We start from the raw sequence: 27252 nt of genomic DNA, 5'->3' as shown, positions 1-27252 counted from the left end.
TTCCTCAATTCTGGGCCCTGTTCTTTTTCTAGTTTTCATCAATGATCTCTCTGACTCTCTGGAAAACCCTCTTTATCACTTTGCTGATGACTCCACCCTCTGTCGTACCATCTGTCATCCCTCAGACCAGCAAACTGCAGCTTCTTCACTCTCTGCAGATCGGGATAAAATCACAAACTGGTCCAACATGTGGAACATGTCTTTTAATCCTGACAAATCTCACACTCTCACTTTGTATCTCCAAAAGGACCGTTTCGAATCCCCCCCTCCCACCCCATCTACTTTCTCAATAATCCTCTGGAAGAAGTCCTTTCATTCAAGATTCTGGGTCTCACGATTTGCCATGATCTTTCCTGGGAAAGCCACATTTCCAACCTGGCCTCCAAAACCAGTCGCCGACTGGGAATCCTCCATCGTGCAAAATCCTTCCTCACTCAACCTGAGCTCCTGACTACATACAATGCTTTCGTCCGCAGCCTCATGGAGTACTCCTCTCTCCTCTGGGCTGGTGCTCCTGCCTCACCTTTCTCGGGTTCACGTTGTGGAAACCAAGGCATTTCGGATCATTGGTATCTCCCGCGATGAGGCTGTCTTTGGGTCTCTCACTCTCTCACTGCAGGCAGGTCGCTGGTCTTTCTTTCTTCTTTTGTCTCTTCTCCGGTCTCGCCCCCCCCCCTGCTCTGTCTGCGATATGTCCCCACCATATTTCCGCAGGGCGCTCAAGGTCCGCCAACATTCCCCTTCTGGTAAAACTACCAAATCAGGAATCACCTCTCACCTTCACTCTTTCATTCCTCTTTTGCCCCGCCTTTGGAATAAACTCCCACACTCTGTTCAATCCCATTCTTCCCTCCAGGCCTTCAAAACAGTTGTTCACCACCACCTCTTTTCTTCCCCCATCCAAACCCTCGATTGTTTCTACCCCCATTAATCCACCCAAAACCCACCTCCTTCAAATTCCCTACTTTCCTTCCTGAAAGTCCCTGTAATGTCCATCTTGTATTCCCCCTTGTTCCCTGCCCCATCCCTCTCCCTTGCACAGATCTCCTAATGCCTCCGGTCCCCACTGTTTTGTCAATTCCTCTCCCACCCCTCTTGTCTAATGCCCCACTGCTGTGCGTTGTGAGATAGCTCTCATACGAGCCTCGACAATTTATTATTTTTAAAAACAGGGTCTAAATGGGTGTTCGGGTGAAATATCAAATGGGGCCTAAAGTATCCAAAGGGTATCCGTGTCCAAAAAGTCTTGAATTGTCTCAGGAGTCTTAAAAACTATTTTGGTCTGAAAGGTGTCTAAAGGGTCTAATGATTTATATAGGTTTTTAAAGAGTCCAAATAAGTATTAAGGGGACTAAAGTTTGTGAAGGTCGAAAAAGTCGAAGAGGTCTTAAATGGGTCTAAATGGGGATAAAGGGGTCAAAATAGTGTAAAAGTCAAAAGGATCTTTAAAGGGTCAAATGCATCCAAAGGGTGTTTAAAAGGTCTGAGAGGTGTTAAGGGTCGAGGGTGTCCAAAGTCTTCAAATGGTCGAAGTGGTGCAAATGGTCTGAAGGGTCTCAAGGGTATTTAATCAGTCTCAGTTGTGTTAAAGGTGTAAATGGCCTTAAGGGTCTGATGTTAAAGATCGGTACCTTCTGGGTGACTTGGAAAGCTGAAATTTTGTTTGCCAACGGATATTGAAACCAATACGCTGGGAAAAAAAAAAAATCACAGAATCGTCGGACAAATCCGTTGATGAAAATACAGCATCAATAAATGAAAAAAAAGACATGAACATAAATATCTGAAAAATCAAGTGCAGTTGAGTGACCCGAGAGAATGGGGAAGTATGGTTCGTAGGCGAACACAATGTGTAAGCACACCTCGCAAAAAAAAATATATATATATATATATATATATATATATATATATATATATATATATATATATATATATATATATATATATATATATATATATATATATATATATATATATATACATATATATATATATACATACATACTTATACATATTCATACGTACACACACACACTGACTGACTCACTGATATTAATGTTCAGTATATTCTGGGTGACACAGAAAGATGAAATTTTGCATACCCCACTGAATATATATATATATATATATATATATATATATATATATATATATATATATATATATATATATATATATATATATATATATATATATATATATATATATATATATATATATATATATATATATATATATATATATACAGTCAACCCCCGCTTCATCGCGGTTCACCTCTCGCGCCCCCGGTTCATCGCGGGTTTTCCCTTGGAACGTAACTAATTTTTTCTGCGGATTCCCCCGGTACATCGCGGTAGTAATATATAAAATATGAATTATTTAAGCAATAAATTATAACGCGTGGTGCTCGACCAGTCACACAACGCACGAGACAAAGTTTCGCTTGTGAACTTCGAATATTTTCCACGTTTTTTCTCCAAGCCCTCCGGTGCCGCCCAAACGCCCTGCACCTTCTAAGGCTTCTGGCAAGGAACCGAAGCACCAGAGGAAGGTCCTGGGACGCTCCAGGAGAAGGTTAAGGTTAAGGTGCTCGATACATATATGCTTCGGGAAGGAAAAAGGTTTGCCGCTGATGGACGAGCACTGCTCATTCCCAGCACCTCAAAACCGACCAGACCAGACGAGTCGATCTCCGTCACCTCAAACCCAATCACTGCCAAACCGACCAGACCAGACTAGTTGATCTCAGGCACCTCAAACCCAATCACTGCCAAACCGACCAGACCAGACTAGTTGATCTCAGGCACCTCAAAGCCAAACCGACCAGACCAGACGAATCGATTTTTGGGGGAGGCGTCCATTCATCGCGGATTTTCACTTAGCGCGGGGAGGTTTGGAACGTAACTCCCGCGAGAAACGGGGGATTACTGTATATATATATATATATATATATATATATATATATATATATATATATATATATATATATATATATATATATATATATATATATATATATATATATGTGTGTGTGTGCCTGGTATTGGCTTCATGGTTGGGGTGGTGGGCTTGGCATCCTCGGATCCTGAGTTCAAATCCCCTTCGGCTGTTGAATTAATACCAGGTGGGGTTGACTCTGCCTGTCATCCTTCCTAGGTCGGCAAAATGAGTGCCAGCTTGCTGGTATCCTGTGTCGGAGTGGCGACCCATCCAGGATTGTGCCCAGAAGCCAAGGAGACTGCTTAGGCAGCACTAACGCTCTGCACAGAGTATGGTCCCAATGGATAGATGAATGTGTGTGTATATATATATATATATATATATATATATATATATATATATATATATATATATATATGTATATATACAGTAAGTCGTCGACTTACGACCTATGCGACTTACGACTGATCGACTTTACGTCCATGCCCGCGACCGCGATATGTACTGTATGTCTGGCCACGACTGCTCCGCGTCTGGCAGCGCGAGTGTTGCCCAGCTGGGTGTACGACAGTTTCCGCCCCAGTGCCCGCCAGTGCTGGCGTGTTAGCGTGGTCTCAGTATTGCGCAGTTTATCCGTATCCGTTTGCCTTAATTTTTTTACTTCAAACCCCAAAGATGTCTACCATGAGGAAATTATCTTTGTCTACTCCTCAACCTGCCAAGAAGGAAAGAAAGGCCATTGATCTCACCACGAAAATGCAGGTGATCAAACAGCACGAAGGAGGAAAGAAAGTGAATGCGATCGCACGTGATTTTAAGTTATCACACACTACTGTGTCGACGATTTTGAAAGATAAAGAAAGGTATGCTGTAGTATTCTGGAGACCAATAATTGTGTTGTAGTATGCAGTGTTTGACTTAAACCTGACGGACGTAAAAACGTTATACAGTAACAATAAAAATGGTTTTTATAACCATGGTTATAACAATAATGAACAAAGAAATTGTTAATAAAATATTACATACAGATGATTATTATTATTATATCATTATACAGTATAATATACATATGGTAATTTTTGCATTGGCCTATACACTAAAAATAAAGGTAAAAATAAAGGTTGGCCGACTTACGACCAAATCGACTTACGACTGGTCGGTTGTAACCATTATATATGTGTGTATACAGAGGTATTAAGGGGACTAAAGTTTGTAAAAGTCGAATAAAAAAGTTTGTAAAAAGTGGTATGTCGGGTGTATATATATATATATATATATTTTTTGGCAATAATTATTTTGACATTCTATTCAGCAATGATTTCAGTATCTCCTCGAAGCAGTCTAACCCAAGGCAACAATGATTTAAAAAGTGTACAAAAATCCTTACAACTGTAGAATAGTTAATTGTTTTCACATCTAATCACATGTATGTTTACTTCACTTGGATTTTACCTGGTTGTCGAGGCTGGAAGTGATGCTTATTTGCCCTTCATTAGTGTGCTGATACATGTATTCCTCTGGTATGGTTTATACTTCAATAATGTACTTCCAGTGCTGACTTGAACTGGTTGACCATTTTTGCGTTGACTGCTCTTTCAGGTGGTGAGTTCCAGTTGTTGATCATTCTCAATGAGAATGCATTGTCATTGTCTGGTTCTACAGTGGTATTTCATAATTTTCAGTCTTTCACCTCTGGTTCTCAATGCCTCATCCATCTCGAAAAATTTCATAACCTCCAGGTTTTCAAACTTCTTGGCAATTTTGAAGACCTGGGTGAGTTCTGCCCTTTGTCTTCTCTTGGCTCATGTTGATAATTTCAGAGCTATCAGTCTTTGTGGGTATTCTCGATGTCATGAATCAGGTATTAGTCTGGGAGCTCCTTGTTGTACTTTCTCCATCAGGTTCTTGTCTTTCTTGTATGTAGGGCACCACACAGAGTCGCAGTATTCTAGTTTCTAGTGTTGGCCTCATGATGGTCTTGCAGAGTTGAAGAATTTATTTCTGTTTTAGAGCTGAGAAAGATCTTTTAATGATTCCCAGCTTCATGTTAGCTCTCTTGGTAGCTTCAGCAGCATGAGTGCTGAAGGTTAGACTTGTATCGAATATAATGCCCAAGCATTTTCCCCTTTCCCCTCCTTGACTTCCTTCTGCCTTGAATCATCTGACAGGGTATGTGCATTTCTGATTTTTCCTCCCATGGTGGACAACTTTACATTCCTCTTTATTGAATGGTAATTGCCACTTTCTAGACCATTCAGTTACAGCATCCACATCTCTATGAAGGACTTCAGGTTCATCTTGACAGTCAATTTTGTACAGATTTTTGTCATTAGCAAATACTTTCAGATTTGAGTCGACATCCTTTGGGGGATCGTCGATGAAGAGGATGAACAATACTGGTCCCAGTACACTTCCTTGTAGAATGCTGCTCAGAACATCCAGACTGCGAGAACTTTCTTCTCACTTTAACTCTTTGTGACTGTTGAGTCAAGTACTCCTCTATCCAACTTAGTATACTTCCCCCATTTCCATATGATTCAAGCTTACGAAGAAGGCACTGGCGTGGCACACTGTCGAAGGCCTTTCGATAATCGAAGTACATGCAGTCAATATTATAACCCCCGTCAAGATCTCTTGTCCATTTCTCAAGAACCACCACTAGTTGGGTTGCACTAGATCTTGCAATGTGAAATCCATGCTGCTCTGTACTCAGTAAATGGTTTTGTATATGTGTTTAATCATGGCTTTTCAAAATTTCTTCAACATTAACTTGCACACCACGGAGGTCAGACTTACTGGTCTGTATTTAGCTGGATTAGACTTCTTACCCTTCTTGAAAAAAGACACTACAGTAGCTTGTTTTCATAACTTTGGAACACCTCCTTCCCTCAAGAGTTTGGTGAAGATCATCCAAAGAGGTTCACAAATTTCTGTATGGGTTTCTCTTGGAACACACGAACGTATCCCATCTGGTCCTGGGGACTTGTTGATGTCTTTGTGTGCAAGAAGGCAGTTGATGTCTTGCGAAGTGAATGATATGATCTACATCAGATATGGTGGCTTCTGATATCAATTCCTGACTGGGCATTGTTGACACATCCTCTTGTGAATAAACACTCCCAAAGTATGCATTGAGAGTTTCTGCCTTCTCTGCGTCACTCCTTGCCCAGTCTCCAGCAGATTATTGCAGGTCAAGGACTTCTGTCTTCACCTTGGATTGGCTCGTCACGTGTTTCCAAAAACTGTTATCGTTGATCTTGACCTCCTCTGCTAATTTATTCTCAAATCTTGCTTTAGTCTATCTGATTGTTGAGGTTGCTATGTTTCTCGCTTTCATGTTGTCCTCCCATCCATCGTTACTTTCCTTGTTTCTACGATTTAGATATCTGTCCCAGCACCTTTGTTTCTCCATCATTGACTCAAGAGCTGCTTTGTTCATCCACTGTGGCTGTTTCTGAGTCATCTTCTTTCTCAAGGAGATACAGTCCTCTTTGCAATTCTGAATGGCACCTTTAAATATAACCCATGCCTCTGTTTCAGCAGTATCTAGTAGTTCTTGCTCCCAGTCAACCTCTCTCAAATTTCATCAGATCTTGTCATAATCTGCTTGGTTGTAGTTCCTGGTTAGTACCTCCTCCACATTCTGTGATTCGACTGTCATCTGAAATAATAACGTCACGTGATCACTCTTGCCCAAGGGTGGACCAATTTCCATCTCGGATATTACCTCTTCCTTATTAGTCAACACCAAGTCCAGGAGGTTAGGAGTTTGCCCATCTCTAAATGTTGTTGGTTCATGTAAGTGTTGATGAAGAAATAGGTCATTCACACAGTCGAAGAAAGAATGACTTGCATGAGAATCAGTTCCTCTGATGTTTTGCAATTGCCAGTTTATCTCTCTGTAGTTGAAGTCTCCAACTACAATTAACTCACTGTAGTTCTGTCTGATTGCTTTCTCCAACGGTGTACACAGTTCTTTAATATTGGCTTCATTATTTGTTGGACTTCTGTACACACAGTCAAACAGAACCATAGTCTCTCCTTTCCTGATCTGACCCACACTGACTCTTCAAACTTCTGCTCGTCCAGATTTGTTAAGGATCCTGAGATGCCGTCTTTAAGGTAAATCACCTCTCTTCGTTTCACAACACATCCTTCATCTGGTATCCTTGTATCTGGACTTCACAAGGTTGTACTTGTTGCCATGGTTGAATGTTCTTTGGATAAATCTCAGTTAGTGCTACTATATCTGGTTTCTGTATCTCCCATCTAGTTTTGAGATCATCTCCCTTATTCCAAAGCGTGTCACAGTTTGGGTGGAAAAACTTGAGGTCAGACATTGTATTACTTTCAATTTGCAAATAATTACCATCAACGTCTTGTTCATTACATGGTGCGACAACAGATACACTTAGTAATTCACCGGGTGCATCACTATGTGCATCACTTGGTGCTTGAATCACAAGAGATTATTTTTACTTTGGTCAGGCTTCCGGTGACAACTCAACTATTTGAGAAAAACACCGTGGGATCTTTGGCGTCCACCAACGAATTCTAGCAAATGGGGCACCCAGTTTAATGTCCACCCAAGTGATGGAGCACACATATATTGATGCCTCACCCTGCACGCAAAACACCAGGATGATAGTTTATAGCTGGGTCAAGACTCAAACCCAGGCTCGACGGCTCAGAGGAGAGTGTGCAAACCTATAGGCTATCCTGCCAGTCCTATTGTTGAGTACGTAATAATTCCTAAATATTGAAATGTGACATGTAGGCATAATGTACTGCATGTTGATAGAATAAGTAATCAAAACAACAGGAAACCAAAATAGAAAAGCATTGATGACTGCATTTGTAAATACTTTGTTTGACCAAAAGTGTTGATGAAGTGACAAAAAATGTTTGCCTGCGTAGGCAAAAGCTCTTTAAATATATTCGTGAGAAACAAAATCTGAGAGTCCAATCGAGGTGTTGGTGACAAATTTCTTGTCATGAGTTGTTCCAAAACTTTTATGACACTTTAACAACAGCTTCACTCCCATGCAGCAGAGCAACGTGATTGTGCAGTCAGTTTGAATCGGCTCACCGGACGACAGATGGACAATGTCGTCAAGACCATAAACAAGACTATTATCAAGACAGCAGTTTCATCAAACGTCGGACAGATGGACTAAGACAAGGACTTTCTCGACGAGTTTCACCTCAACTTGGACCCCCTTGGCATTGTTCCACATTTATATTCTTGTTAAAATTGGCCGACACATTCTAGAGAGATACCTGCTGAGCCACAGGACGCACCTGTTTAAGAAACGTACCTGGGAGAAAGGGATGTCGTAATACAAATAAATATTCCCAGGCCTCGGGCCTCAAATTTCAGCAATATTTTGCAAAACCTGCACTAAACCCCTGGTGTCTCTTTGAAAGCACTTAGATCACGACAACAAAACCGATCCGTAACCAACCACAAACTATCATTTTAGTAAAACAAGGAATAACATATCCCGACAGATGAATACTGTATATTGTGATTGTTCAGGTGAATCTACTGCAGTGATTCATGAATGGCATTTATTTATTTTCACTCAACATGGATTTGCATTGAATTACTTTTCATTCCAGGAAACAATGAAAAACACCAACACTGTTGAAGTTGATACTCCATTTTTCACAGCTCCGTTTTGAACCGCACAAAGCCTGTTGTGTTTGCCAGCTAGACACACTTCCACAGTAATCTGCAATGAAAAACTATTGTGATCAGGTGAAATGATATGTGAATACCAGCCCCCCCCCCCACCCCTAACTTCACCCCCCCCACCCCCACTTATAGCCTCAAGGAAAATCAACCCTTTCAATTGCAAGCAATTTAAATGATTGTTTTCATCAAAATTGCTTCGAGTCTGCGGCGACAGGTCCGTCGATTCATTTTCTCTCAGTACACTCAGCTGGCATGCAAATGAAATGCCTTCAAATAATGTGTGTGTGTGTGTGTGTGTGTGTGTGTGTGTGTGTGTGTGTGTGTGTGTGTGTGTGTGTGTGTGTGTGTGTGTGTGTGTGTGTGTGTGTGTGTGTGTGTGTGTGTGTGTGTGTGTGTGTGCGCACGTGCAAGTGTTAGTGATCATTAGCTCCTTGAGATTTCTTGGATGCAGAAAAAAAATACAGCAAATGTAGGATGGGGTGCAGCGGCACTTTCATGTATGAATAGCTTAATCCACTTCACCACCTCCACCGACGAGGGTGGAATAAATGACTCATTTTCAGACTCCTTCATCCACCTCACCAACATTGTCAATCATCTTTTCATCCTCATACAACTCCATTTGTCAATGATCACTTTTTTGTGTGTTTCAAACCTTCATCTGTGCCGGAGTACGTACGATATATAAACTAGGTAGTCTCGTGCTACTTCTTCATCAGCCCCAGGTACTCCCATATTCTCGCGCGAGGTCAGCCGAGGAAGTTTTTTGCACAAGTCTATCACAATCCGGCTGCCAGGGCTGGACGTTCCACTGAAGGTGATTTTGGCAGGATTTTTTTTTTTTTAACTTTGATCAGGCTTCCAGCAATAACTGAACTATTCAAGAAAAACATGGGATCTTTGAGGTCTCAATTAATTCCAGCAAATGGGGTGCCCACATTCATGTCCACCCAAGTGACGGAGTACACACACACACACACAGTGCCAAGGACAATACACCATTGGCTTAAAGAAAATGGTGGGACTGAACCAATCAGATTTGTTGTGTAGGTTGTGCAAGGTCAAAACAGAAAGGCACCTCCTATTGGGATGTAAAAAAAACATGTCAAAACAGCTGCACACACAAAGACACAACAACCTATGTTGTGTTATCCACTGGCACACACACCTTGATGTCTCACCCTACATGTGAAACAGCATTATGGCAGTTTATACTTGGGTCGAGATTCGAACCCAGGCTTGATGGCTCGGAGGAGAGTGTGCAAACCTCCAGGCTATCTTGACAGCCCTGTTATTACCTCCGCAACCGAAGGTGGAAGGAAGTTATGTTTTCACACCAGGCTGTGTTTGATTGTCGGTCTGTTTGTCTGTGTGCAGGATATCTCAAAAAGTTGGGGACGGATTCAGATGAAATTTGGTGGACAGGTTTGGTTTGTGACAAGGACAAACTGATTAAATTTTCGTGAAGATCCGGATTCGGATTCGGATCCGGCTACTAGAATTTTTTAAGTGATTCTTCACCATTGATAGAGAGGGCTAAACTGATATTTTGCACAATATCTCAAAAAGTTGTTGACGGATTTGGACGAAATTTGGTGTACTAGATTGGTGCGTAACAAGGACCAATTGATTCGATTTTGGTGAAGATTCAAATCCATATCCGGATACGATAATTATTTAATTGTTAAAGTGATTCTTCACCATTGAGAGAGGGCCAAAAACGATGTATCACACGATATCTCAAAAATGTATTGATTGGGCCTGATATGTTCTCGTGGCAGAGGTATGCGCTCTACTGAGTGCCCTTCTAGTTACGTAAGTAAGTAATAACTCCTGAATATTGAAATATGACATGGAGGCAGAATCTACTGCATGTTGTGCACCAACAACAACTTGTATATTCTTTGCCTTTAACGATTTTTTTTTTAATCGAAAATAGGTATCGAGTGTGAAAAAAACCCCAAATATTCTCGATCGAATGGCCTAATCTCCAAAGCAATTCAAACCTCATTTTTCAATACTGAGAGCAATTCACAATCTCCGCTTGATGGGAAGTTGCATTTGAAGCTTTGGAACGACTGTAGCCAAATGATGTGCCCATGGGTCAATTTAGATTTCCACATCGCTCTTCCTGCTTCACTCTGGCTGGCCATGTGGTGGTGAGAAGAGAGGATAATGGAAGATTGATTGAGAAAGTATTGACATCACAAGCCACAGAAAGCACTGGCATTCAGTTTGTCCTGTGCATCGCATCTAAAGTGACAATCAGGGGCAAGTGTTGATATAAACTGCTGGCGAAGTTCAGAAAAAAATGAAACAGCCTGACAGCTACAAATGAAAACGATATTTGGTAGATTTTGATGGAGTGAAATCAGTATCACAAATTATTACCACCACCACCGAAGGTGGATGGAGGTTATATTTTCACCCCTGTTTGTTACTTGTGAAATGGAAGATTCGCAAGTATATTGGTTGGTCTGGTCTGTTATTCTCTGTCTGTGTCTGTCTGTCTGGATGTCAATCACCTACAGGTCACCTTATTTTTACTCCAATCTTCTCCAAACTTAACCACCTGGTAGAGGTAGTCACAAGAAGAATCTGATTTTTTTTTAAGGTCAAGAGGTCAAAAGGTCAAGGTCACAAAAATCGGAATTTTAAATCTGATTCACTTGACATCTATACACACACACACACACACACACACACACACACACACACACACACACACACACACACACACACACACACACACACACACACACACACACATATATATATATATATATATATATATATATATATATATATATATATATATATATGTATCGCAGCACTTTCTGCATGACTTGCCAGTAACAAGTGTCACCTGCCATGTGAGCACTTTGTCTCTGCCCTGCTGATAACCAGTCAGGAGGTTTGCAGCCAGGAATATTAAATTCAACCAAAGAAGTCCAACTGATTCGATGACATGACGCTGACATCATGTACATAAATGATACCAACACATCACCTCCAAACTAGAAGGCATCCATATGGTACTTAGGCTTTTGAAGACTGAGTTTAAAGCCAATGGTCATGAACAGATGAAAGCAGAGATGTCGATCTAGATTTTGCCCTTGTGGGTTCATCAGGACAACATACTGCTGATTGTTTATTCGTGACCATATGAGGCTCTTTTAATGAACCAAATTAAACCCCTAACTTGACGAGGCAGCAGGGCACAGATCGAGTCCCATCACAGTGCTTGCTGCATGACCTGCCAGCAACAAGTGTTGCCTGCCACGCAAGCACATTGTCTCTGCCCTGCTGATCACCATCTTGATCGACACGTTTTGTGTCCAATGTTTAGATGCAGTATTCTGATGCAGTTTTGTGTTTAGATGCAGTATCACGATGCAGTTTAGACACTGCTTTGTGTTTGGACAGTATCATGGTCAAGGCAGGGCAGAAGTTTGAAGACTGAGGCCCAGGTGTGTTTTGAAATTGTGCATGATATACTGTATATATATATATGCATGATATATATATATATATATATATATATATATATATATATATATATATATATATATATATATATATATATATATATATATATATGCATGATATATATATATATGCATGATATATATATATATATATATATATATATATATATATATATATATGTATTCCCCAGTTAAAATAGGTGTACCATATCCCTGTGTCGTAAGAGGCGACCAGGGTTGCGTCAGGAAGGGCATCCGGTGTAAAACATGTGCCAAATCACTATGCGGATCATATGGATGATCCGCTGTGGCGACCCCTAACGGGAGCAGCCGAAAGAAGAAGAAGAAGATATATATATATATATATATATATATATATATATATATATATATATATATATATATATATATATATATATATGTACACACACACACACACCACCTGTCACTTTGGTGACAGGAATACGAAAGGGGGGAAGGAGATAGGAGGGGAGAAGGGGGAGAGCAAGCGGGGAGAAAGGAGATAGGAGGGGTGGGGGATCAAGGATGGGTGAGGGAAGGGAAGGCAGACGTGCGGTGGAGCGTTAATTGCCACCCGGAAGCATCTGGAGCCAAGCGGGCTGGAGACAAACACCGCTTGGACATGTTCGGAGACAAACTACCGCCCGGACATAAACACCACCCGGACACATCCGGAGACAAACCTTGCCTGGAGACAGGACATGGCCAGAGACAAACCCTGCCTGGACAATAGGCATGGCCGGAGACAAACCCTGTCTGGACAATGGACATGGCCGGAGACAAACCCTGCCCAGACATAACCGCCACACAGATATATCCAGAGACAGAGTGAGAGTGAGAGTGAGAGTGTGAGTGAAGAGGACGGGATAGTGAGAGTGTGTGAGGAGGGTGCTGCACTGTATTAAGAGGGGTAGAACAAGGATGGGACAGAGAGAGAGATAGAGATAGAGATAGAGGTAGAGGTAGAGGTAGAGGTAGAGGTAGAGCTATAGATAGAGATAGAGATAGAGATATATATATATATATATATATATATATATATATATATATATATATATATATATATATATGCTTTATGAAAAAAACACACACACACACTTGGCTGATATCGGCAACAACCCAAATTATGATTCGACGTTTCAGGTTTATGTTCACAAACATTCATCTTTTAAACAGTTGTGTGTGATGGGTGGAAAAAAAATTGGCTCGGTAATTTAGAATACAGGTTAATACAGCAATCACCTCGGAAATCGGGTGTTGTTTCACAACTGGCTCAGGGTGACGGAGCACGAACCACTTGCTGAGGGTGACGGAGCATGAACCACTCGCTCAGGGTGACAGAGCACGAACCACTAGCTCAGGGTGACGGATCACGAACCACTCGCTCAGGGTGACGGAGCATGAACCACTCGCTCAGGGTGACGGAGCACGAACCACTTGCTGAGGGTGACGGAGCACGAACCACTAGCTCAGGGTGACGGAGCATGAACCACTAGCTCAGGGTGACGGAGCACGAACCACTAGCTCAGGGTGACGGAGCACGAACCACTCGTTCTGAAATGACGTAGCGGACAAAAGCGTCCATAGTGAGTGAACGATTCGCTCAAAAGGATGTAGCGTGGTACCGCCATGAAATGTAAAGCGTTCGGAAAGTGGCTCAAGCACTCTTGCAAGCACTCCATTTAAATGGTTGATAAGGAATGGTTGGCCAAGCTGTCGCTACAAATCATATCGGATCCCTTTAACTTCAAAGCCGGTCTTCACCGTGCATACAGCAGTTGATAAAATAAAATGTATTCGTTCAAATAATGTCTTTATCCACAAAAGATTCTCAGCTTAATGCAGAACAACTCTGGAGACATCGCAAAGTTCAATCGCCCGTGAAATAAACATTGCAAAAAATCCACCACCTTGCCTGCTCATCTCTGCACGCATCACATGGTACATCGGTTCAGGGTTTGTGCAAACGTTATAACTTTTTTTTTTAATGTCCGTTTTTTTACCAGATTTCCTTTGATTCCCTGAAGAACACCTCGTGAAACCTCTGAAAATATAGACACAGATCTGGCAGACACTATGGATAGGCAGTCCCTCCGAGGGACAGGGAATGAGCTCTAGCAGTGAATGCATTAAATCATGTAGCTCAATGAAGCTGCATAATTTTGGCACGTTCCTCAATTTTTAGTTCACTCAATATAATTCTCCAAACAGGAAAAAAGTTAAGTTTAATGCTTTGTAAATTTCACATTTTCTTGTTTATCTACGGAGAAGGAATGAACATAGCCTTGCTTGCTTAAAGTAAATAGGTATATTGGATTAGTTATTTCTTTAAATTATCAGATTTCACAACAAATTTTAACACTTATTCAGTCCGGAAAATATCCGATCCTCAAACCCGAAATAATATTTTGATGATATACTTTAATCAGTCCATGAGAGTAGATCGTGGAAAATTATATCATATAATGCATGAAATTACTCCAAGCTTCGAATTTGAAAGATTTTATACTTACAAAAGCGATGTAAAGAGCAATTCGTAGCTATGATGAACAGGCATTTTTTTCGATAATATGACTGAGAAAAGTGAAACAACAACTTTATCATAAAGAAATCGTTGTGGCCTGTTCCAAGTCAAAGCATGGATGTCAGCAGGCCAAAAAACCCAGTAGCTTCAGACCCTAGCGAGGTTACCCAGGAAACGCCTTGAGACCCGAGAGAGCAAGAAGGCTGAGGATCACCTGATGAAGGATATGATTAAATAAGGCTGCGAATGATCTTCAAAAGGGGTGTTTTAATGAACCCAAACACCCAATTTTCACTCTTGCACTTGAAATTTTCTTCGTATACATGCTAGGTATTATGGTTTTGGAGTTATTGAAGAGACACACTGACACTTATTAGTGTTGATACATAAATGTATATATATATATATATATATATATATATATATATATATATATATATTTTTTTTTTTGGGAAGTCGATCTAGTCGAAAAAAAAAATTTAAGATTTTTTTTTTCTACTCTTATTATCAGTATTTCCGTCGATATGTTTGTCTGTCTGTCCGTCTGTCTGTATGTATGTCTGTCTGTCTGTCTGTATGTCTGTTCGGTCCAGTGCTCCGTTAATACAATGGTGATTTTGATGAAACTTGGTTGGTAGATTCATACCATGACCCAGTTGTGTGCAAATGAGAACCGTTGCTATGGACACCACCGTTGCCTAGCAACGGGACTTTGAAATTTTTGAAAAATCATAAAAAAATTATTTTTTCGAAAATCAAAAATTGGGCCACGAGCGACTGTGGGCAGTACATTCAGCCATATTGTCAAAAATTTACAGCCGGATCCTATGAAAACTGTCGGAGAAGAAAGACTTAGAATGAACCCTGGTCGAAAACAATAAAAAAACGAAGTTCGTTATATCTCAGAGACTGAGTCAGATATACATGAAACTGGTATGTTAGGTTCATGGTATGTCCTAGTTATGTGTGAGAAAGAACCGTTGCTATGGACCCCAACGTTGCCTAGCAACGGCCGACTACCCATGTCCGCCTACCGGCTTTTATGTATGAATGTATGTATGTATGTATTTTCCCGAAATACAACCAAAACGGTAGACGATAGTGCAAAAATTTTAGGGCCACCTTACTCACCATTTGCCTGCAGTGTGCAGTATCAAGTTTCGTTCAAATCAAGCAACGAAAAAAATTATTTTAAAAATCGATTCCCGATCCAGTGAAGTACTCTTCGGGAGAATTTGATCAATGCAAACAACCTCAGCGGTATAGTTCGCTGGAGCTATCTTTATTTATTTTTCTTGAAATTATTTTTTTCGTCAACCGCTGTCACAATGGGAACCCAACAGGTTCGTGGGTTGTCTAGTATATATATATATATATATATATATATATATATATATATATATATATATATATATATATATATATATATATATATATATATATATATATATATATATACTGTATATGATTGAGACAGTTGGGATTACACATTATAAAAGAAGAATAAGGCACCTCCAACCAAAAGTAAAAAATTAGATCGACTCCGCTATATTGAGTAAAAAAGTGAGAGCAGACCCGGTCTCAGGCAACGTTTCGCCGGCTTCATTTCAATCGAAGTGAAACGTCACAATTATGATCCAATTGCGATGGGGAATACATTTTTTAAATTTCAATTTGATTGGACACATGAGCTGGCAGCCAGAATTATATAATTTTTTTGATCTGGGTTCGATTTTATTTTATTTTATTTTATATTTTTTGAAAAAGGCTCACTTGGCTGTGCCTGGAGGGGTTTGAGGGTAGAGGAGTCGTAGCTGAAATGCGAATCCTATCCAGGTTCCTCCTGATGACTTTATCTTTGCTTTGTACTTGTTTGGATTCCTTCTGATTACTCCAATGCAGGACTGTACACATTTGGTCTTCCATTTGATTTGAATTGAATTTATTTTAATCCCATTCTGACACCTTTCGAAGACACCTTTTATTTCCATAATAAAAAAAACGTCATGGGTCTTGGTCAAGTGTCCAATCAAAGTGGGTTTGCATCAAAGTGGACGTCTTGGTACCCAGTCATCACTGCCAGCAGTTATAAAATGGCAGTTCTAGTTATGTCTACAGAAGTTATAAAAATGGCAGTTCTAGTTATGTCTATTATTAATTACATCACACACAGGTACACAAACACCACACAGTGTACAATACACACACAAACACCAGACAAAATAAGTCCTGGAAAGGGTCTGAAATCTCTGATTGCTCTTTTTCTTGTTAATTTATGCATTCGGTCCCTGCAGGAACCAGTACAACCAAATTTTTCACGGTCTTCTCTTTCATCCAGATGAAGGTCGAGGGCTACGTTTGGGTAAAAAAAAATATTGAAAAATTAAAAAAGAAATTAAAAATCAGATGATTGGCCTTCAGCACTTGATCGAGTCTGGTGCTAATACACTCCCTGTGTTTTTTCCCCAGGATAAATTGAGCAATATGTTTTGTGAAGATTGTGTGTTGAGGTTGCATATCATGATATGTTGTCAACAACACAAATTTAATTACTTGAGTGTTTCACGTTCGGCTGTTATTATAAAGATTGCTTTACACAGGTTTATTACAGCACTTCCGTGTTCATGCCTCCAGTGAGTTTGTTCCTCACAATGCCTGAGATTTTCCTTGGAGAAATTGAGTGAAATGTTTTGTGAAGATCGTATGTTGATGTTGCAGTGATTTGATATCAACAATACTAATGTAATTATTATTTTGTTTGCACATGCGCATGTTATTAAAAAGATTGCTTTATACAGGTTTATTACAATACCTCTATGTTCATGCCTGGTATGAGTATGTATTAAACTTCCCTGGGCAATCACTGGGTACTTCTTTCTGCTGTGATATTATATATATATATATATATATATATATATATATATATATATATATATATATATATATATATATATATATATATATATATATATATATATATATATATGTACATATACATATACATACACACATACACATAATATCAAGACACCTCCCATGCTTAACCAGCCGACACTACTGCGTCAAGCAAACAAGAAGGCCTACACAAGGAAAGTGCTTTGTGAATCAAACCCTTCCCAGAGTTTGTCCACAGCTATGAAGACATTCACAGGCTATTGTATACCAACTGATTATGGTATACAATGAGAGACAAACCAAACCATGTGAGCATTAAGCAGTTCCAGAGAAAACATTATTTAATATTTTTATTCAATCCAATATGGCTGCCAAACAATGTGACGTATCAATTATTCTTGAACAAACTCATATACACACAAGGATTGGGGAACATTTAGGTGAAGTTTCCCCCAATCTGTCCAGCTGTTCTGGAGAAGAAGATTTTTATGTTTTTGGGTAAATCCAATATGGTTGCCAAACCATGTGACCAATGACGTCACTTGTGTGAATCTTTTGCTTCTCATGGATAGGCGGTCATATATGTAAAGTTTCACCTTGATCTGTTCAACCATTTCAGATAAAAAATTTGAAGGTTTAAAAAAACCAAACATTATGGCTGCCGAATCACGTGTCTGATGACGTCATTAAAAATGTTTTTGTGGACCATTTCATCCCTTGATGACCCTCAAAAATTTTCATACTGATGGGATGTAGCGTTCTACATATGCAATTGTGAATTCATAACGAAGGCACCTATGATGTTATAAAAGAAAAATCACACTTATTCCCTATGAGGAGTACTTGCCATGTGCCAAGTTTCAATTTTTTCCTTGGTGCGTTTTCAGACACAAAGGTCCAAATTTATTTGTTTTTCCAACATGGCTGGCACACCATGTGACCTATGACGTCACAATTATGATTAAACCATTCTACTTGAGTAGGTGCACCAAAGGTGAAAACTTCGTCTCAATCCGACAAGCGGTTGCAGAGAAAAACACGAACGTTCTGTGCAGACAAACAAACAGACAGATAGATAAACAGGTCAGGTCAGGTATGGGAGCATGTGCCAGAACAGCACGTCGCTGCGTCCACTTTCCGTCGGTACTCCAGGGGCCTCCGTCTGGCCATCCCCCAGGCAGATGCCAGGCCCATCCCCATCTCCTTGAGATGATGGTCAACCTGTTGCAACCATGAGGCACGTGGTCGACCCACTGGCCTCCTCCACTCATGAGACTCCCTCCCTGAGAGAATCTGGTGAGCAGGATCAGAGTCAGGAAAACGAGCCACATGTCCATACAGCCGCAACTGACGCTCACGGACTATGCAGGTAACAAATCTCATCCGAGTCTCTCTCAGCAACTGCTCGTTGGACACAAAATCCGACCAGCGATAGCCAAGGATTCTCCGAAGAGACCTGGTACCAAAGGAATTAAGTATCCGTCTCAGATCCTTGGTCAGAGTCCAAGTCTCGCACCCATAGAGCAAGACTGGAAGTACCAAGGACCTGAAGACTCGGACTTTCGTCCTCCCGCACAGGTACCGGCAGCGCCACACCCCATGATCCAGTGAATCCATGACTCCCCAGGCCCGACCCAGACGTCTATTGACCTCTGACTCGCAGCCAGCAGAGACATGAATATCACTGCCAAGGGAAGTGAATCTCTCCATGACCTCAACATCCTCAACACAAACAGACACAGACAGGACAGCAGCATCCAAGATGTCACCGAAAGCCTGGATCTTTGTTTTGACCCAAGAAACCCGTAATCCCAATGGCTCCGACTCCTCATTCAGCACCTCGAGGGCCCCCAAGAGGATGTCTAAAGTCTCCGCAAAGATGACTGCATCATCTGCAAAGTCAAGGTCCGAGATCTTGACATTCCCAAATGACGCACCGCAACTTGATCTCTCCGACATCCTCCCTAGAATCCAGTCCATACAAGTGCTGAAAAGTGTGGGGGCAAGTACACATCCCTGACGAACTCCAGTAACAACTGGAAATAAGTCAGAGATGCTACCACCACACTTCACAGCACTCTCAGTACCAGAGTAGAGTTCAGACATCAGATCGATCAGTTTTGGTGGCACCCCACGAAGACCAAGAATCCTCCAGAGGACATCCCGATTCACTGAATCGAACGCTTTACAGAGATCAACATAGGCTGCAAGCAGCCCCTGCCGAAACTCTCGTCTGCGTTCGGTGAGGACACGAAGTGCAAGGATACGGTCAATCGTTGACCTCTTTGGTGTAAAGCCTGACTGCTCTGGACGCTGGTGCTCAAGCAGATGGTGGCGAACCCTATCGAGAATTATCCGAGCAAAGACCTTGCCCGGCACTGAGAGCAGCGTCACCCCTCGGTAGTTGTTGCAGTCTTGGCGATCACCCTTCCTTTCCAGAGAGGGACAACAAGGCCCCTCTTCCAGTCAGTTGAGATGATGCCTGTGTTCCAGGCAGAGCACAAAACTGCATGCAACGACACGAGTGCAGCATTTCCACCAGCCTTGAGAAGTTCGGCATGGATGCCACAGATCCCTGAGCTTTGCCCCGCTTCAACTGGTTCACCGCAGCCCGTGTTTCCACAAGCGTAGGTGGACCACAGTTGATTCGAGGTCAGCAACAGGGATTGTAACACCCTTGACGTCCAACTCGACAGTTGGGGGATCAGCTTGGTACAACCGCTCAGTAACTCCGGCCCAGCGGGCCTCTTCACTTCAGACTCCTCTGTCAAGAGCCTACCACTCTCTGCTCGAACTGTAGTGCTCCGAGGGATGGGCTTGGATGAACGTAATGCGCGAATTCCCCTGTAAGCGGGACGAGAATCACCTGTCCACAGGTGATGCTCTACCCCCTCACAGATTCCTCGTACATAGGCCTCCTTGTCCACCCTCAGTGCACGTACAGTTTTACGCCTCAGCTCCCTGAACAGCTCAGCTCTGCCATTCAGCCTGGCCCTGCGACTCTGGTCAATGGTATCCAGTGTCCCTTGAGAGACAAAATTCTTCTTTGCCCTGCGGTGAGCTCCAAGGCATCCACCGGCAACATCAAGGACAGTGGTCTTGAAGGCGCTCCACAACTCTTCAGGACCCCCCAAAGCACCCAGACCCCCCAAGTGTCCACTCAGCCTGTTCGCAAACTCCTCAGCTACTCTCTCATCCCTGAGCTTGGCAACATCCAGCCTCGGCTGGGATGGTACCATTCTCCAGGATTTAAGGTGCAGCTTTAGAGTTGCCACAACAAGCCTATGGTCAGTATTGAGGAACTGAGCACTCCGGTAGACCCTGCAGTTCTGGATCATCCTCCAACGACCGTCAATGAGGACATGGTCAATCTCCTTTGCCACACCGCCAGCGTTGGAATACCAAGTCCAGCGATGAGCTTGTGGGCGCTGAAACCATGAACCAGCCACCCTAAGTCCATGACTTCTTGCAAAGTCAAGGAACTTAGTGCTATTCTGGTTCATAGTTCCTGACCCATGGGGACCAACACACACCTCATAACCGTCCCTATCAGTTCCAGTCGATGCATTGAAATCCCCAAGACTAGAAGTGTATCTCGTCTGGGGCACTGATCAACCACAGACTCGAGTGTGGCGTAGAATGCATCCTTCACGGTGAGATCACTCGCCTCAGTCGGAGCATAAACAGAGACCAGGGAAATGACACCTAAGGAGTGACGAATCCTTAATCTCATAATACGCTCGTTGACCGGTGTTACCTCAATTATCATTGGGGTCAGCTTATTGGACATAGCTACAGCAACTCCTTGGGTATGGTAACCATCAGAGCGACCAGACCAATAGTAGGTGTAACCACCCACCATTATCTCGCCGCAATCCGGTCTCCGAACCTCAGAGAGAGCTGCAATCCCGATGTCCAAACGCTTGAGCTCAGATGATAACAGAGACAGGTGATCATCCTCTCTTAGGGATAGGACATTCCAGGCACCCACCCGAAGGGACCTCCTCAGGTTAACCCAAGGAGACCGCCGTCTGGTGGACGACACCTCAGCACCACTCCGACACACTCTCCCGCAATCTGACCCAGGGATGTTACCCCGTGGTTTCCCTCCTATCATCAAAGATTGGGGGTCCCGAAGGCTTTGCCCCAATCCCATCATCCGGTGAGCTGCCCTGCGAAGGGAAGCTGCACTGGAGGTACTCCCACGGAGTGGGTTTTCAGATTTTTTTGCGTTTTTGCGTTTTGCGGAATGAAGGGTTTTACGGTGGCCGGAGTGCAAATCCTGCCACCAACCTCCTAATAAGAAGTGGCCCAACTGCAGGAGGACGTCCGCAGACACAGTTGGGCACTAGATATGGATGGCCGTTGGCTCACAAGGAGCTCCTCCGCCCTTTGACAGGTTTTGTTTTTAATCCTGCTGGGTGTCCATATCCAAACACCCTCCTCACCAGAAAACCTGGTGGGGGAGACGGTTTAGTCGCCGCCAACCCGACCATGGAACAGGTTAGTACAGGTTTACATGGTACCTGTAGCAGGTCACAGATCGAACCTGACCTGACAAAAGATAGATAAACAAAGAAATGAAAATCACTCAGAGCGACACTTGGTGAAACCGAACGGCACTTGGTAGAGCTCGTACCTCCACCAGGCTGAATAGTTGACATTTTCTATCCCACTGTTAGGCCATGCCAAAATCGAATCGGCTTGTTCTTGTTACCAAACCAACTCATCCACCTAGTTTTATCACAAGCAGTCCACAACTTTTAGAGATATCATACTATACATAGTTTTTGACCCCGTCTCTCAGTGGTGAAGAATCACTTGAAAAATTCTCATATCTGGATCCAGATTCGGATCTTCACAAAAATCGAATCAATTAGTCATCACACACCCAACATGTCCACCAAGTTTAATCCAAATCCGTCCACAACTTTTTGAGATATGCAATATCGTTTTTAGCCTCATCTCTCAATGGTGAAGAATCACTTAAAATGAAGTAACTCATATCTGGATCCAGATTCGGATCTTCACCAAAATTGAATCGATTCGTCTTTGTCACACACCCAACCTGTCCACCCAGTTCCATCCAAATCAATCCTTAACCTTTTGACATATTGTGCTATCTATAGTTTTTGGCCCTATCTCTCAATGGTGAAGAATCACTGAAAAAATTCTCAGATTCAGATCCGGATCTTCACCAAAATTAAGCATTGTTGTCCTTGCCCGGTCACAGGCATACACACAAAAAAAATTCAAAACGATTATTTGAAAACTGTTGCCAAAAATCCTGTGACAGACAGACAGACAAACGCTACAGACTAACATACTTGGCAAAAAAATTTTGTTCGCCAAGTAAGAAACAAACGGACCCAAATACAATACCCTCTATTGAGGGCGGGGGTATTTATTGCATACAGCAACACCGGGTCGCTTGCAGTCAGCTATCTTTGGGCATTACTTTCACGCTAACATTCTATTCTGAATAAAACTCCATTTGTCCCAGTTCTTTTCATGTGTTTAAGTAGTTTCTCCCACAGCTGAATACAAAATAATGTAACTCAGTTACTATCAGCCCTGTGGCATTCGCTCTTCGCTTTTCCATCAGCTTTAATTCCTTGGACCATATGGTCCATCCTGGCCATCACCAATGACAGATAATCACACAGTACATTCAGATCACTTATCTACTTCACCGAATTAATAGCAGCTTGCTATTGAAATCCCGTAAATAACCCCATCGATGGTTCACCTCTGATTTAATTTGCAATCAACCATGGTTCAAGTGAAAGGCTTCAGGATACATGAACAAGGAACCTTCTGATTGAGAGCCCAGAAGGTCCTCTAAATAATGAGCTCTGAAGTTATAAGCTCCAGATTTGTGAAATGGTCCCACTTGGATGTTTTATGCCAATGTGATGTGACAACACAGTCAGAAACATACATTGTACACCCAGCTGGTTCACGACCTTCAGGTCGGGATAATTAATAAAAGAGTTGGGTGTACAGTCATCCTGAATTTTGGAAGTTTAACCACGAGGGTTTGTTTTACAATTTTGAGGCTCGTGGAGAGAAATTATTTGAATATATCGCTTGAAATAAAACCAAAGTTAAAAAAACTGGAAATCTGAACATTGTTTAATGAGGTCATGCACAACCAACCCCCCCCCCCATCCCACTCTGGGACGCTTCCCCACCCGACCTCGTTCCCTGCACTCACTCTCGCCTTTGGAATTTTTTTCATGCATTTCTCATGCGATCTGATGAGATTCAATCGAGATATTACGAAAACTTTCATCTTGTATGTATGTATGTATGTTCCTGAAATACAGCCAAAACGGTACACAATGGCACAAAATATTTCTGCCCACCTTACTCACCATTCTCCTGCGGTGTGCAGTATCAAGTTTTGTTAAGATCGGGTAACGAAAAAATGATTAAAAAATCAATTCCCGATTCAGTCAAGTCCTCTTCGGGATTATCTATCTATAATTCCAGCAATGTGTGTGTGTGTGTGTGTGTGTGTGTGTGTGTGTGTGTGTGTGTGTGTGTGTGTGTGTGTGTGTGTGTGTGTGTGTGTGTGTGTGTGTGTGTGTGTGTGTGTGTGTGTGTGTGTGTGTGTGTGTGTGTGTGTGTGTGTGTGTGTGTGTGTGTGTGTGTGTGTGTGACCGCTGTTTCTCGACAACCTCTGGTCCGATCTAACTGAAACTTGCCAGGTATATTGCTGGGGACCTTAGGATGTGCCTTTTCAAGGTTTGATATTAATCGGACAAGTGCTTCCCAAGTTATGGCCATTTATTTACCAAACCAATGGGAAAACACGTTGTTGCGTGGGCATGGCCGATGGGGAAGGGAAGCACAGCCACGTTCCCCATTACAGGTTACAACGTACAGGCTTCCGGAGAGTGATGAGTTCGTGTATTCTAATAATTTCTCGATTTCTTATGCGCATTTATAGATAAACACAATGGGCCAAGTTATGATCGTTTTCATATTAGACGGTGTATAAATTTCGGGAACATCAGAGTGCTGGTACACTCCGTACCAGGAAGTAAATTTTTTCTCTCTCTTCTCTTCTCTTTTTGTTTTTCCTTGCCACGACATTGCGAAAAGGTAAAATACGTTGGCGCTAATTGAATAATTGGGTATTAAAAATAAATTGCGAATAATTGTAACTGCGAATAATATCGAACTTCCGGGTCACGCACGTACGGGCAAGTGAGAGCGAAGAAACGGCCTGTGTGGTTTATTTATTTATTATTATTATTATTATTTTTTTTTTTTTACGGGCACGTACTAGTTTGATCAATGCAAACAACCTCAGCGGGATAGTTCGCTGGAGCTATCTTTTTTATTTTTTGTGGAAATGATTTTTTTATCAACCGCTGTCACAACGGAAACCCAACGGGTTCACGGGTTGTCTCGTTAGAAATAAAAAGAGACGTTTGTAAAGATGTTCAACAGGAAAAAAAACACAATCTTTTTTGTGTACATGGTCAAGGCTCGTGGAGGAGAAAGAGCAGAACGGAATGGAAGAAGATGGAAAGGGGGAAACACCAACATCAGAATAGAAGTTAGAGTGAGAGTGAGATTAAGGGGAGGGGGGAAAAAGATACATGGGATGAACAAGCTGCAACACAGCAAGAAGACGAAGGAGAAATCCGGGATGAAATAAAACAGAAAAGGAACAAACTGACAAACAACTAAAAGACAAAAAGAGGTGAGGGAGGAGGAGGGGCAAAAAGAGATGAGGGAGGGGGGGATAACAATAATCTCGAAAAGAGAGTGCTTGGAAAGGTGTCATTTTGGGTAGAAGAGATCATGAGTATGGATGGGGGATGACCCAAGGTCATAAGGAACAGCCATATTGAAGCTCTGGAGACAAGAATAGGACTGAACAGAGTGGGGAAGTTGGTTCCACAGGTGAGAGAAAAGCAGAACAAATGAGTGGAGGAGAGCAGAAAGTCTGGATTTTGAGAGTTTATCAAGAAGACGATAACTGGTAGACATTGTACCCTTTGCAAATTTCTCGTACCTGGGAGGTACAGAGCCAGGAGAGGGCAGAGGATTCAAGGCCGAAAAGGTGGTGGGAGAATACAGAGGTCACCAACCTGACTGCGATATAAAAGTAACAGATCTCGACACATAGACATCCAGCTTCAACGGAGGAGATAACAATAATTTTGAGGGTATGGCGTTCCACAGCATCAATCGGGCAAGATGTGAGGTAGGGGCGCCAGCCCAAAGGGGAGAGATGAACTCCATCAAGTTGCAAATGAAGGCTGGGTGGGTTTTCAAAAGTTCAGATTTGCCAAGGAAAGACCTTGTATGATGGAGGATGCTCAGTCGATGGCTGGATTTGGAGGCCGTCTTGGAAATATGATCTGCCCAAAAAAATCAAGGCTGATGGTGAGCCCAAACCTTTGAGTTGGTTGACCTCTTCAAGTGGTTTGTTTCGGAAGTATATGGGAGGGTTTTTCAGATGGTCCTTTTGGAGAGACACAGTGAGTGTGGGATTTCTTGTGGTTGACAGATATATTCCAAGTGTTGGACCTGCTCCTGATTCTATCAATGTCTGCAGAGAGGAAAGAGGCTGCTGCCTGCCTGTCTGAAGAATGACAAATTATATGGCAGAGGTTGGACTCATCGGCAGATGAGATGAGCAGAATATTCCAGGGAATTAGATATATCGTTGATGAACATGAGGAACAAGCCCAGAATCGGTGGCGTAATTGTTGGAGCATCTGCTCTGAGTCTGGGAGGTCGGCAGTTCAACCCCGGCAGAGCCACACCAAAGACTTGAGAAATGGTATGTGCTGCTTCCTTGATTGATGTTCAGCATTTAAAATGATATGAGCACAGACAATTCCCATAGGCCATAGGTTGGCATCTATGAGCAGGAGGAGGAAATACCTCCTTAGGAAATGCCCTGCTGAGTGCAATGAGAAAGGCAGCTCCATTGTTGTGATGTTGCTGGTACCCAGGGTACTGTGTGAAGTGATAGCACTTCCCCCAAGCTCAGTGTCTGTGTTTGTCTCATCTGGCAGCCTTGGGTGTTGTGTCTCATGCAGCCATCTGTATGTCCACGTGTATTAGACGAGTGTGGCAAAAAAAAAGAAGCCTTCGAGTACTCCTGTAGAGAGAGAGAGAGAATGAGAGAGAATGAGAGAGAATGAGAGAGAGAGAAGAAGATCACAATAAGATCTGCATGCTAACTATGAAATTGGAGGAAGTCAGTGTTCCATGAGAGGAGGTGGCCTTGGATGCCATAAGCAGAGTTTGGAGGCCAAGGCAAGGTGCCAGACTGTATCAAATATTCGAGGTATGTCCAGTGAGACTGCCGTGATTTCATGTCTGAGATTGCGGGCTCCCATTCATTGTTGGGGGAGTAGAAGTACAAGTATCATGTCCAGGGTAGAATGACCAGGTCTGGAACCGGACTGATGATCTGAGATAAGTCCATTGGAGAAAAATAAGGATTTGATGTCAACTGCACTGATAGATTCCATGACCTTGTTTATAAGTGGAAGCAAGATAATTGCCCTGAAGTGAAGAGGATCCATTGATGCACCATGTTTTTTGCATTGTAGTGATGTTGGCCAACTTCCAGGCTGACAAAACGGATCCAGAATAGAATGAACGTGTGACCAGAGCAGAAAGAGGAGGGGTAAAAGCAGCAGAGCAAGTTT

The 27252-nt window shown here is 42.2% G+C and overlaps 1 protein-coding gene across 4 annotated transcripts in view; it reads right to left on the bottom strand.

Annotated features, from left to right (window-relative positions):
• Window positions 1-27252, bottom strand: part of PCDH9 (protocadherin 9) — a 190934-nt gene that overhangs the window by 34397 nt on the left and 129285 nt on the right. The window contains exon 3 of one of the 4 annotated variants that reach the window (XM_085852491.1): window positions 8551-8675. The exons of the other annotated variants lie outside the window; for them this stretch is intronic. Coding sequence (XP_085708617.1) covers window positions 8554-8675 — 122 coding nt within the window. The 3' untranslated portion in view covers window positions 8551-8553. The remainder of the gene's footprint in view (window positions 1-8550; window positions 8676-27252) is intronic. 4 annotated transcript variants of the gene reach the window in all.

This window comes from Eptatretus burgeri, chromosome 13 (assembly GCF_056783735.1).
Source record: "Eptatretus burgeri isolate ZD-2024b chromosome 13, Ebu_testis_v1, whole genome shotgun sequence".
NCBI lineage: Eukaryota > Metazoa > Chordata > Myxini > Myxiniformes > Myxinidae > Eptatretus > Eptatretus burgeri.
This window is presented reverse-complemented; position numbering and strand designations above follow the sequence as displayed.